Source organism: Labrus mixtus, chromosome 22 (genome assembly GCF_963584025.1).
Source record: "Labrus mixtus chromosome 22, fLabMix1.1, whole genome shotgun sequence".
Lineage (NCBI taxonomy): Eukaryota > Metazoa > Chordata > Actinopteri > Labriformes > Labridae > Labrus > Labrus mixtus.
In genome coordinates this window covers 9,743,320-9,756,257 of record NC_083633.1, presented here as the reverse complement: position 1 = coordinate 9,756,257, position 12,938 = coordinate 9,743,320, and the positions used below count along the sequence as shown (strand labels likewise).

General features: G+C 40.1%; 1 protein-coding gene across 3 annotated transcripts in view; it reads left to right on the top strand.

Annotated features, from left to right (window-relative positions):
- Positions 1 to 12,938, top strand: part of grm8a (glutamate receptor, metabotropic 8a) — a 219,729-nt gene that overhangs the window by 192,520 nt on the left and 14,271 nt on the right. For all 3 annotated transcript variants that reach the window (XM_061029471.1, XM_061029473.1, XM_061029472.1), the window contains 2 exons: positions 693 to 1,114; positions 2,933 to 3,299. In XM_061029471.1, the coding sequence (XP_060885454.1) occupies positions 693 to 1,114; positions 2,933 to 3,299 (789 nt within the window). The remainder of the gene's footprint in view (positions 1 to 692; positions 1,115 to 2,932; positions 3,300 to 12,938) is intronic.

Genomic DNA, 12,938 nt, shown 5'->3' with positions numbered 1-12,938 from the left:
CAAAGCTTCAACTCATTTCAGGCAATCAAAAATAGGTGTCCCATTTTAGATTAATATATGCAGAGAGAACCCCACTGATGCTATAAAAGCAAATGGAAGTACAAAATACCAGGTGAGGGAAACGATCCCCAACACACATTTAAGGATACATCCCCTGTGTAAATTATATCCTGGCTGGGGACAATTTGGCAGCCCATGGCCCTTCTTATTAAGTAAAAAAAAAAAAACCAATGCGATGAAGAAATGTGTGTGAAAACTCCCTTGTTCAGGAAGCAATAAAGAGAAAAACAAAATTGACCAAACAGGCAGCAGTAAAATTTTTGTCAGAGCAAAATCAATAATCTGTGGACACCTTTATTATAGATTTGGGATTTAAGAAGAAAGGAAAATAGCATTGCAAAAGAATGAAAGTGTAAAAAAGCTTTTTTTTCTCTTAAACAGTTTAGGGAATACATATTGTAAAAAGCATATTAAGCTTGTTTGTGTAGAGAAACTTGAATGGATTCTGTACTGGCTTGTTTGTGTAGATTTACTCTCAAATAGTGTTCATTGTAGATGGATAAATACGCTGGATCAATATGGCTTTAAGATTTTCCATTATCTTTGGTCCAATTAATGACAAAATGTTGAAAGCTTTATCTAAATTGAGATTTTCTGACATATTTCTCTTGTTGAAATTGTTTTCTTCCCAGGCATCAGAGTTCACCTGTGAGCTGTGTCCGTACGAGATGCGACCTGACACCAACCGCACCGGCTGCGTTCCCATTCCCATCATCAAGCTGGAGTGGCACTCCCCCTGGGCCATCTTCCCCGTCTTCATCTCCATGCTGGGCATCATCGCCACCTCCTTCGTCATCGTCACTTTTGTCCGCTACAACGACACGCCCATCGTGCGAGCGTCGGGACGGGAGATGAGCTACGTGCTGCTGACGGGAATCTTCCTTTGTTATGCCATCACGTTCCTGATGATTGCGACGCCGGACGTTGGAGTGTGTTCGTTCAGGAGGATATTCTTAGGTTTGGGGATGTGTTTCAGCTACGCAGCGCTGCTCACCAAAACCAACAGGATACACCGCATCTTTGAACAAGGGCAGAAGTCTGTAACAGCACCCAGGTGAGGACTAAATCCCTCTCTCTCATTATTCACACTCTGTTTTTTCAAAGACTTGGATGATATAACACTGAAGGTCACTGTCTGAGTGTTTCCTTGTACACCCAGGTTTGGTTGTGTATTTATATAGAGATCTAACCTACTCGCTCTCCTTACTAAGCTGCTTGCAATCATTATTCATAATTTACTTTTCATCCATTATGCATGAGAGGCATGAACTCATATTCACCTATTGTGCTGTTTGCACTCAGTGACAGTGACTCTGGAGGAGAGCGTCAACTGAGTGGCTAAAATGTTAATACGGTATTTAATAGTACTCAGGTTCATGTCCCTGCTGCCCAGATGGTTAACTGTTTTTCCTCTGGAAATACCCATCTATAAGTTAGTGGAGTTTTTACGGTTATTAATCAAACATAGACATTTTTTCTACAATAATTGGAATATTTTTTTGCCTGTTATCCAGGAAAGCCTGGGAACTCATTTAATGCATTTTAGTTCAATTCTCTACAGTTGCTTTAACTGTACACATATGTAGCAAAATAGAGGTAGTCACAATGATGTCACCCATTGGTTTGACGACTGCCTTTTGAGGTTTCCAGTCAAGGCACAAGTTGTTAAATTTGAGAAAGTGGGAGCCCCTTGGAAAGAGCAAGGGGGTGGCATGCTATGTTATCAAAACGATGCAGTCTGCCAGTAGACCGTATCATAGACACATTCATTTTCATTTTAATAATGGTCTTGCTTTCACAATGGCTAATTTTTACACATGTAAAAAGCCAATAATAACCCTGATGCCCATAGAAGGGCCGTTAAACATAAAGCAATGCATAACAAACGATGATCAGCTAACAAGCTAGCTACATTGAGAATAGATTTCTATAGGCGCTATTAAGTTCTAACATGTAAAAGAAATACCTCTAGATTTTCACTCAAAGAAAATTCTTGTGCACATACTTATTGGTAAAGTGTAGAATTACTGCAAAGCAAAAAATACCTTTTGTCCAATATTTTAATCCTCAAATAGTATGAAAACACCAAAATAGCTCAAGTTCAGTGTCTCAATTAGCCATGTAGATATATATCATTTTGCTAGATGTACCCACTTGCCAATCAAAGCAACCACACATCGAATCATGCATAATATGAAGCCTTAATATCATTTGAACCAGTTAGGAATATCCTCCATACAGTTTCCATGCGTAGAAAAACAACCAGGTAGTAAACATGTTAAATTCTGTTGTAAACTTTGACATTTTGATATGGGGCCGACTGAGCGGGCCTCGTCATTTTCAGGTTCCAGTATATTTTGTTTCATGGTAGTATGCGACCAAACATCCTTTGAGTCTAAAAGCCTCAAGAATTCCTTTTTTTTCTTCACTCGGGGTGTGAATCAGAATCCAGCTTTTGTTTTGGGTATTATTCGTTCTCATTTTTATCTCTCTTTCATCTTTCATAACTTGTCCTCTCTCCAGTGCTCCTCACTGCACCTCTTTTTCATTCTTGTCTCAGATCTCATCATTACCTTTCTCCTCAACTCACCCCATCTCTCAGAGTGTATGGGCGCATGTATAGGAGTATAATAAATTGTTTCTGTGAAGTACCAAACTTCCATCAACTTTAGCAGCACCATGAAAAACAGCCTTGTTTTGAGGCTGGTAGTCAAGGATTTTTAAGTGTTTCAAAAAAGTTTTGGGGGCAAAGACTTGTTTGACCAAACAACCATTAGAGAAATCATTGAATATCTGAAGTAAGAGCAATTTTTAAAGTGTACTTTTTACTTGTAACCCCACTTTATCATATCAATAACCCGTGCCTTCCCAGGTTCATCTCACCGGCCTCCCAGCTCGTCATCACTTTCTCGCTAATCTCCGTCCAACTCCTCGGGGTCTTCGTCTGGTTTGCGGTGGACCCTCCTCACACGGTCGTGGACTACGGCGAGCAGCGGACCCAGGACCCCACGTCGGCGCGCGGCGTCCTCAAGTGCGATATCTCAGACCTCTCCCTCATCTGCTCCCTGGGTTACTCTATCCTGCTGATGGTGACTTGCACGGTGTATGCCATCAAGACGCGAGGGGTGCCCGAGACCTTCAATGAGGCCAAGCCAATCGGATTTACCATGTACACCACCTGCATCATCTGGCTGGCATTCATACCCATCTTCTTTGGCACGTCACAGTCCGCAGAGAGGGTGAGTGTGTGTGCTTACTGTATATTTTGTTTTCTACCTTTTACCACAGTTTTTAACATCCTTTGTGCATACACCAGTCTACAGAGAGTATGAGTGTATTGCAGATGTCTTCACTTCATCCTCATCATCTTTAGGATTTATGAGTCTGCAGAGAGGATGAAACCATGGTGTGTGACTGACTGTCTGCTGGATTACCCCGTGTATGACCTGCTTGGGATTTAAACACATTTTCTTTTAGACATCATAAAGTCTGCCGGAAAAAGATGACTACATGGTGATTTTAGCGGTTTCTGCTCTCGTTATTGTGCGTCTTTGTACGTGATTTGATTTCATTGAGAAGGGTGCTTAGATGAAACGTGTAGCCAAGTGAAATATATTTTATAAGATAGCTTTTCACACACAGGTGGTATTTGGTGCAGTTTATGGCTTTCTATGAGCACGACTAAGCTCTTCTGAGCCCATTTTGCAGCAATATTAAGTTTTGGAATGACTTTTTTTGAGTCATAAATTTACATGTATTGCTACAGGAAAAAAAAGTCTGCCTCATCTTCTCTGCTGACAACTTCTCAGAGATCAAAACAGCATCTCTTGGAACTAAGAAACAGATGTGTCTTTTTTCTTCTTCTTTCAATTGCAGCTATACTAATGGCTCCGAGTCAAAAAACTCCTGACAATCCCCCGCAAGTACAAGAGGATTTTCTGTCTGTCTGATTGACTGGATCCATGCCTGGGTCCCGGCTTTTCAAAGGGTTGTACTGCAGAGTGTAGTCATCCCACCTGTGTCAATTATTGATGAAGGGATGATGTGAGTGAGATGTAACTTAGACAAGCTGGGGGGAAGTTGCGTGTCTATTAGTGTGTTAGGGCAGCATTAACAAGGTTCAGGTTTCACATTATGATTAATAGTTGTATTAAAACATAAATGTAGCTTCTTGCATTCTTTTGATATAATCCAATATAGCCACACATAAATAAATACAATGTCCCATTCCTTTCCTTCTTCCCCTTGTTCTTATCTTTCAAATAAAAACAAACCTAATAGAGTTTATTTTTTCCACTTGCCTGTCATTAGCTTTGATAAGGAGCAACAGGAAGCTATTGGTTTAAAGCATAAAGGGTATGAAGCCATCCTTTCAGGTTTGTTAGTGATTGACTGATTGTGTGACCATCTGTAAGAGCTGTCCTTTCATCTTATCAGCTTATCAGGCATTCAGAGGCATGAACATTCATACCTTCAATACCTTCATAACAACACCGTATACACATAGTAAAGCATTTACTAAAGCTAAAGCAGAGGCGGTGTATTGATTCAATTTGTTGATATTGCTGCTGTAGCTTCCAAACACCTGATAGACTCATCCAGATTCAAGGCAGAGCATTGATTGCACATGTCACAGGCTGTACATCACAATACCTAACCTCTGTATAATGTGAATGTGCACATATAGTAGAAAGAAGCAGTGATAAGACATGTAGGCAACATTGGAAACAGATGTAGTTAGCATTTAATCATTCACAGGTTTCAAATACAAACACACAAACACACTTTAGATACACAAATCCAAATCTCTTAATTCAATCAACGAACAAAGTAAAACAGCAATAAAATATTATCATCCTTTATCCTGTAATACATGTACACGGAAACCCGTGTGTGCCAACAGAAGGTTCAAATCCTCCCTTCTGCTCCCTCTAAAAAGTCAACTATTTTGTCTCACCCTATTTTGGAGTGTCAGTCAGGCAATTTTCTCTTTCTCCCTTTCCTCGCGTCTCAGCCCATTTTACTTCCCAGATGGGTGCACGCCTTTGTCGCTTGGCAGAGAAGCTGACATCAAAGTGATTCTGTCTAATCACACATCAGGGAAATCACACTCTCACTGCATGTTTCATAGTGTTTTTATCTTCTTCTTTTTTCCATCAAGGAGCCAGCCAGTTTGGTGCTAGTTATTGATTCAGGAAGTTTAAAGGGAATCAGTTACTCTCTTTTTTTTAAACAAGGACATTTTTTCCCCAATTTTCCGCTCACTGTTACACAATTAGAACCTAATATGAAGAGGATTATTGATTCACTTACCACACACAGAGGCTTTAACCAAGCGGCAACTTGCACTGCTAGAAAATGAAGCCAATGTTGACCTGCACAAAAGTGCAGTTTTGCAAGTGTCCACTTGAGGTTGTCTCTAAAAGTCCTAGAAGTCCCATACACACCTCAGCTCCGCCTCTTATCCCGTATCCAGGTTGACCGAAAGTTTGTTTGAGACTGACTTTCAAATATGACGACCAACATCGAAGGGCTTCAGAAACCAAATAATGTTCTATGACTATGTCCATGTTTTTCACAGTTTATGGCTTTAACCCAGTCATGGGTTGTGTGTCCATGATCTGATGTGTAAAGACACCTTTAAGTTGTGAAAATGCAGAGCTGTGGCTGTAGAAGTCATTGGTGTGTTTTTGTACCGCTGTAAGAGGTATACCTTTGTTCGGAAGTGGTGTGTGTGTGCATTTGTGCCTGCATACGTGTGTATCCTACATGATAAAAGGGGCTTCCTATCTGGTATGGCCGAACATCCCACCTCCCCAGGCCATGTTTATTCAACTAAGTAGAATGTCCACCGACGACTTCTTGTGCATTTGCATTGGATTGGGTTTGCCTGGTCTGTTGTATTTAATTGGAATATCCACCAGTGCACAATTGTGTGTCTGTGTAGGTTGATTCTAATTGGAATATCCTCTGGAGTGTGTGGCAGCTGGCTGGCTATGAGAGAGAGGGAGGGGAGGGAAAAGTGAAAGGAATAAACAGGTAATGATGGCACTCGCTGATGGAGCTTTAATGAGGAGGGCTCTACCAAGGGCATAGGTTTGAATGACATTGGGAATGCAATGAAGTTAGTTAGCGGTTGGAAAACAAAATGACTCACATTTTCAGTTATGTCTACTTATAGCTGGTCGTGACATAATGTCTGTTGGAGCATTTTGCCTTTGAGGAAAAAGTACTTTCTTGACCGTCAGTGCCAGCAGCAATCTGTGAGTGCAACATGGTTGTTGATTATTGTTATGTATGGATGTGACAACAGATAGATATGACAATATATTGTCGTCCTGACTCGTGTGATACGATCTTTGAATTGCTGGTGCCAAATACTGATATTTTAAATTGGAAAAATACATGTATGTACAGGATATATATACTGTATATACTGTACAGGAACTCTCTCTTGACTCGCTGCATCACTCCTTCTATAGCGCTCGTCAAACGAATGAGTGTAATGTGCATGATATAGTTAATAGGTAGAAGGGAGAAGTTGACAGTGGGATGAAAGTTGAAGTAGAAGAAGAAAGTAGGATAATGTTGGACAGCATTAAGTCAAGAGATGAAGCGTGATCAAAGGTGAAACCAACCAAATTGGAGTGAATATTAAATCCTGCACTTAACCTTCTTTGGGGGATTTCATATTCTTCAGTAAATCAGATATCTTGATGTATCATTATAAGACTGTCTTGCAATACACTGTCATGCATATAATTATCACAGGTTCACTGTATAATTATATTAATGTTCTTATTGGCCAATTATGCTATATCATGTATCCTCTATGGTATGGTCTCGTGAGTAACCCGGCCATTCCCAACCCTACTGCTAGATTGTTCATTGTTGTTTATTCATTTATGTTGTTTCATTGTCTCAGTATTGTTTTTATGATCATGATGAATAAACTCCTTGTTTCATGTTCCCAATCCATCTTGGATTCATATCCATCATATAGTTCTTGTTCAACATGCTGCGGTATTTCAACCTTTATGGAAACTGAAATTGCTTTCTTGATCAGTTCTACAAGTTTTAAAAGCTTGTATTGAACAGGGACATGTACAGAAGAAAGTAGTCTTCCAGATAAGACGAGTTGAAGGCTGTGGAGTTCATTAAAAGGTACATTCTGTGCTCATACAACAAAGGTAACAATGCGTAACCTTACATCTTAAGAAGTCTTACCTTTCATTGTAGCCTCTGGGAAACTATAAAAGAAGCCTGATTGTGAAATCAAGGCCTAGTTGTCATATGCAGGCTTGACTCATCCACTTTGTGCCACTTGCATCCTTCTTCCAATGTACTTTTGTTGCATCCCTTCCACATAAACCTCTTCTTCTGATTCCTCCCCATCACTCATGTCCTGCCCCTCGCACTCTTCTCTTCTGAATACTCAACACGACTCTGAGCCACAGCAGGCCGAGTAAAAAAGAAAGACGGAGGAGGAGAAACACAGAGAGAGGAGGAGATCAAAAATGAAAGGGAAAGTTAGAGCGAGAAACAGGGCCATGGAAGGAAACAGTGAGAATAAGAAAGAAGAAGAGGGAGATTCTAAACCATCACCATCGAGGGAAGTATTGTTTTGAAATAGGTCATGCTACCGAGAAGAGGCTGCTGGCTCCAAACAGCTTGTGCCGCACCCTGCAGAAATGGGAAAGGTGGTGTGTGTGTGTTCTGTGTGTGCATGTGTGCTTCCCTCTGCTTTTCCCTGCTTGGTGTAAAACCCTAACCACAGGGTACATCCCCTCTCCAGCTTTCCCTCTCTCTTTTTGTCTGTTTCATCCTTCCTTTGCCTGAAAATATTGGCTTTCTTTCTTTCTTTTTCACAGTCTCCCTGTCTCCTTCTTTTTTTTTTATCAATATCTATTCTTCTTCCCCCATGAGCCCCCTCTCCTGTTCTCCAGATGTCTTAAATATGTTCTGCTTGTTATCTCCTGCCTCCTACAGAGGAAGAACCAACATCCTGCTGCTACCCACAAACCCACTTGCTATGTGTTTAGATCTTTTGCTCAGCTTTCATGCTTTTGATATGTATTTTTCCTTGTATCATTATATGCATAGGGACTTTTAAGTGAGTTTATTGGTCATATATTATGCTGGTATGTCCTTAGCGGCATCAGAGAGATTTTTGTAGCAAGCATCTTTAAAATCTCTGAATTTCAGGCGGTGGAGAAGCATCTCTTTTATGGAGATATTATTTATTATTTTTTAAGATTTATTTTTGGGCTTTTTGTGCCTTTAATGGAGAGATAGGACAGTGGATAGAGTCGGAAATCAGGGAGAGAGAGTGGGGAATGACATGCGGGAAAGAAGCCACAGACGGGATGTGAACCTGGGCCGCCCGCTTGAGACGACAGCCTCCATACATGGGGCGCGCACACTAACCACTGCGCCACCAGCGCCCCTTATGGAGATATTATTGATGCAAATCTGATGGTGGATCTAAAAACATAGATCCACAGATGCAAAAACAGAGCTATAAATTGGAGAAAAAGACGAGCAAATGTGTGACGCCCTTAGCCTAGTGGTTAGTCGGTGTGCCATATGTACTGAGTCGGTGGTCCTCAAAGCAGGCGGCCCAGCTTCAAGTTAGACCTGTGGCTCCTTTCCTGCATGTCCTTCCCCACTCTTGCTCTCCAGTTTCCGACTCGATCCACTGTCTTGTATATTTAAAGGCATTAAAGTTCAACTATTTGAGAAGAAGAAGATTTGTAAATGCGCACACAGATGTGCAATTATTTAGACCAATTTGTAAATACACACAAGTGTTATAAGCGCATCAGTTCGCTTTCAATTTGCACTCACCAAATTCCAGTGTGGACCCACTGAAAGCAAACAGACACGTGGGAGAATCCACCCCAGTCCTTGTATATTGCAGGCTGCTGATTTACTGTACAGAGCATGCTGGGATACCTAATCTCTGTATGCTTTTCTGTCAAAATAAGTTATCCACTTAAATTTGACATTTTTAGAGGTTTTTTTACATTCTGAGTCATTGAAATAAAACACACTAAATTGTTAGGTACAGGGTGAAAGCATGAGGTATTCAGTACAGCCTAAACTTGGGAACAGGTTGAATTTTGCCTTATCCTAACACGAGTACAGAGCTGCATGTTCTGAACAGTTTGAATCCACAGGTTGGTTGAGTCAGTGACACTGTTATTGACTCACATACTTGCACTTTGTGTCTCTCAAGGCCTCCCATTCAAAGTATCCCTCTGACACATTCTCCATCACTCATTCTCACACACACCCATACACTCAGCACTGTCTAGCACACAAGTGACCTAACCTCCAAATTGCTCCTTTTAAGAGGTAAAGAATGGCAAAAAGAAGGTGCTTATTTTTTCTTCCCCCAAATTGCGTTTGATCCTCAGGAGTATATAAAAAAGCACACACTCTATATTCCTGCCTCGCAAATCCATCTCTGCCCCTCTAGACACACACACACACACACACACACACACACGTACACTCAGTGGTGCGGCTAACTGTCCTTGCACAGATTTATGGATGTGACTGTGGTCCCCGTAGAGAGCCTGTGACCGCCCTGATCCTTACGGGGAGTGACCGCCGGTGATCAATCTACAGTAATCTGAAGAGGGTGGTTCAGGCAGAGGAGGAGGAATAAAAGCAATGCACAGAGAGAGAGTGGGCTGAGAGGATGGGAAGGGATGGAAACAAACATTTAAAGGAGGAAAGAAAGAAAATATGGCAGAAAGAGTGAACACACAAGGCCAAAATGCAGCAAAGAATGAATCATAGTGTGGGTGTGAGTTAGAGCACATCCACATCCACAATGTCTAGCAGAGACTAAACACTGGACAAAAAGTCGGCCTAATAATAGAGAGAGAGATATTGAACAAAGATGCAGAGGAGTACAATTAAAAAGAGGAGTCACACACTCACACCTGTTCTAAAGATCCTCCTGCAGGGTTTTTGTAACCCAAAATATATTTCTGCTTGTGCTTTGTCTACTCGGTGGATGATTCAGCTGCAGTGGCTGTGTCTTTAAAACCCCAAGAAGCGAAATACTTGAAAACAACACTCACTCAAACTTTGTTTGCAAAGTTTCACTATTATGAAGTACATTATGTGAGCCAGACATTGATGTTTTATTTTAGTCCTGCTTTGTGAATGGTTGCGAGTCTTTGCAGACAATCAGTAAGGATAAACACACCCTGAACGGAATGAAGGAATTTAACAGATTAATGTTGAGATTCACTTTTACAAAAAAAACCTCTTGGTTTAATGATTTGAGGAAAACTCAAGTTCCAATACAACATTTCAGATATAAGGCCTACCTGATATGAGAAAAATATGCAATATTGAGATAACAAATAGTGAGAAATAAGTGTGCTTAATAACGAAATTAAACAATGCATATTGGTCAGAATTTATATATTTTATTTTTATTCCTACCAGCTGTCCGTCATGTTTTTTACAATACCTGTGTTTGCAACATGTCCCCCGTGAATCCCAAATAAATCCAAAAAGCACTTTAATTTACTGCTAAAAGGCACCTATAAGTCTGAGGGCTTCAGCTTAAGCTTCATATGTCTGCATCAGAATGATGTAAAAGCATGGACAACATACACAGTCCTCCATCCAATTGATTAAAATGTGTGCATGCTGAGTGAAAAAGCATGGCTTCTTAATACAAATAATAAATATTTTTATGTAGATCAATTAAGACTTTATGTAGTGTTTATTGTGAATTCTCATATCACAATAACAATGGTCAAGTCTTACAGACAAGGTAACATACGAGGGAGCAGTGTGACTTCTATCACATCAGTTCATATCTCCTAATGCTCAGGGATCAGTGAACAGAGAGCAGATCACTTCTCACATATGTCTCTGGATTTAGACCTCCAGTCATCTTTATTCTGACAGAATTTACCAATCCTTCAAGTGATTTTCTTCAACAGGTTGTGCATGCGTGTGTCTGCGGGGGTGTGTGTGTTCACTTTTGATGGAAGAGATTTTGCAAGCCTTCGCTGTGTTCTGGTGGGATTTGGTGGTTTGGTTGAAAAGGGGGGAGAGACAGACAGCAAGTGTCAGATCCTGACATCCAACAGTGAGTTGTTGAAGGATTGGGGGACGCCCAAGGGGAGACCTCGCACAGAGACCCTTACAGGCACGCACGCACGCACACACAGATGCAGACTTCTCTGTGGAGACAGGCAAAAACAGAAAATAAAAGAAATTACAATAAAGATAAAGAAGAAATAATACAAACAGCCAAAGTAAATCCAAATCCAAATTGTAAAGTTCCTCCTTCAGTCACGTTTCATGTTGCATGTTTTTTTTCTGTATATGGCCAAAACAGACCTGGCTCTACTGGGTGTATAATAATAGGTGCATAAAAGGCTTCTACTTTGTCCAAAGGTTATACTGTAAGTGCTCTTTTCCAGTAGTCATGTTTCATTCAGGATTTGTTGTTGAACCAATTGAATATTGGAGTTCTCTCTGGTTCCACTGAGCAGGATGCATTTCTTTGCTATGTATGATATGATAGCAAACCTCTTTATATCGATATGGGGTCCAGAGTCCTGTCCACTTCTGTGCCAAACAGGTGTAACACTGGTGTTAAAACCAGTGGAAGCTCCACATCCATAACAGTCAGATCGTGTACTACCTTCCAGAAATGATTTAAATGTCTGCATTCCCAAAAACCATGGACAATGGAGCCAGTATATGTTTTACAACAATGACATTTAGAGGATGAGTTTGGAAAACATTTGACTTTAATAATGTGGAGTAAGGTACATCCTGTGCATACATTTGTAATTCAGTCCAATTATCTTGTTACAAGACAATGAAGTCAAGACAAGGTCCTCAATTATGTATAAGTGATGGAAATAGAAAAATAGAGTCTAACATGTATCTGCAGTGAGTGTAAAGTATAAAGCACCCCTACAATATTATTGGATTATCTACTTATCATAGTGTATTTGACCAAGATAAATAATCTTTCAGTTCAAACCTGGTTTTGTGTTAGTTAACCAGCATTACTGCTGGACCTCCACACTAAGCAGCCATCTTTGAGGGTCAAGTTTTCCACCACCACCACCAAACACAGACACACCATTCTTCTTGCATATTGTTTTGTATTCCATCTCTGCATCCCTGCATGTGTCAGACTCTAAAAAAAGAGATGAAATGACAAAGTAAGAAAGCATGAATACATAAAAAAAGGCTTAACTGAAGCAGATTGACCAGTTGTGTTGTGTTGATATTGTGTGTTTGTTGGTATACTCTTCTACTGTTACTTTGACTGCTTGAGGCCTACTAACTCAACCAAATGTAAATCCTGTGAAATGCATAATGTCATGGAAATGGTGCTGTATTAAATTAATCACAAGGAATATAATGTTTGCAAAATTAAAACATTGAAAAATTGATTAATGAAGCCTTGAAGACGCTCCGAATTAATTATTGCTTTACTTCTGATCCAGCGGATCCCAAGAGAAATACAAAGTTTGTTGCCTTTCAAGCGGTTGCTTTGCAGTTGTGATTACTTGGCATCCAGTTGCTGGAAAACTTGGGTAAATATACTTGGCTTAGGTCTGTCAGCCTCAAAGCATCATGACTCATTCAGTTCAGGCTGTATTCATTATCTCTTTAGAAACTTTAAATTGTATAAGTACAGCTTCAGTTTTGTTTTGCAACTCTGGATGCAAACAAGTGACTCAATTGATTTTCAACAATATGTTTCTTGAGTTTTCAACCTTTTTGTGAGATTACAAACATAAAATGAAAATTAATATTTTTTTTATAAAAACAATAGATTTAAGATATTAGATAAATCAGGAATCCTGTGAAAATGAATA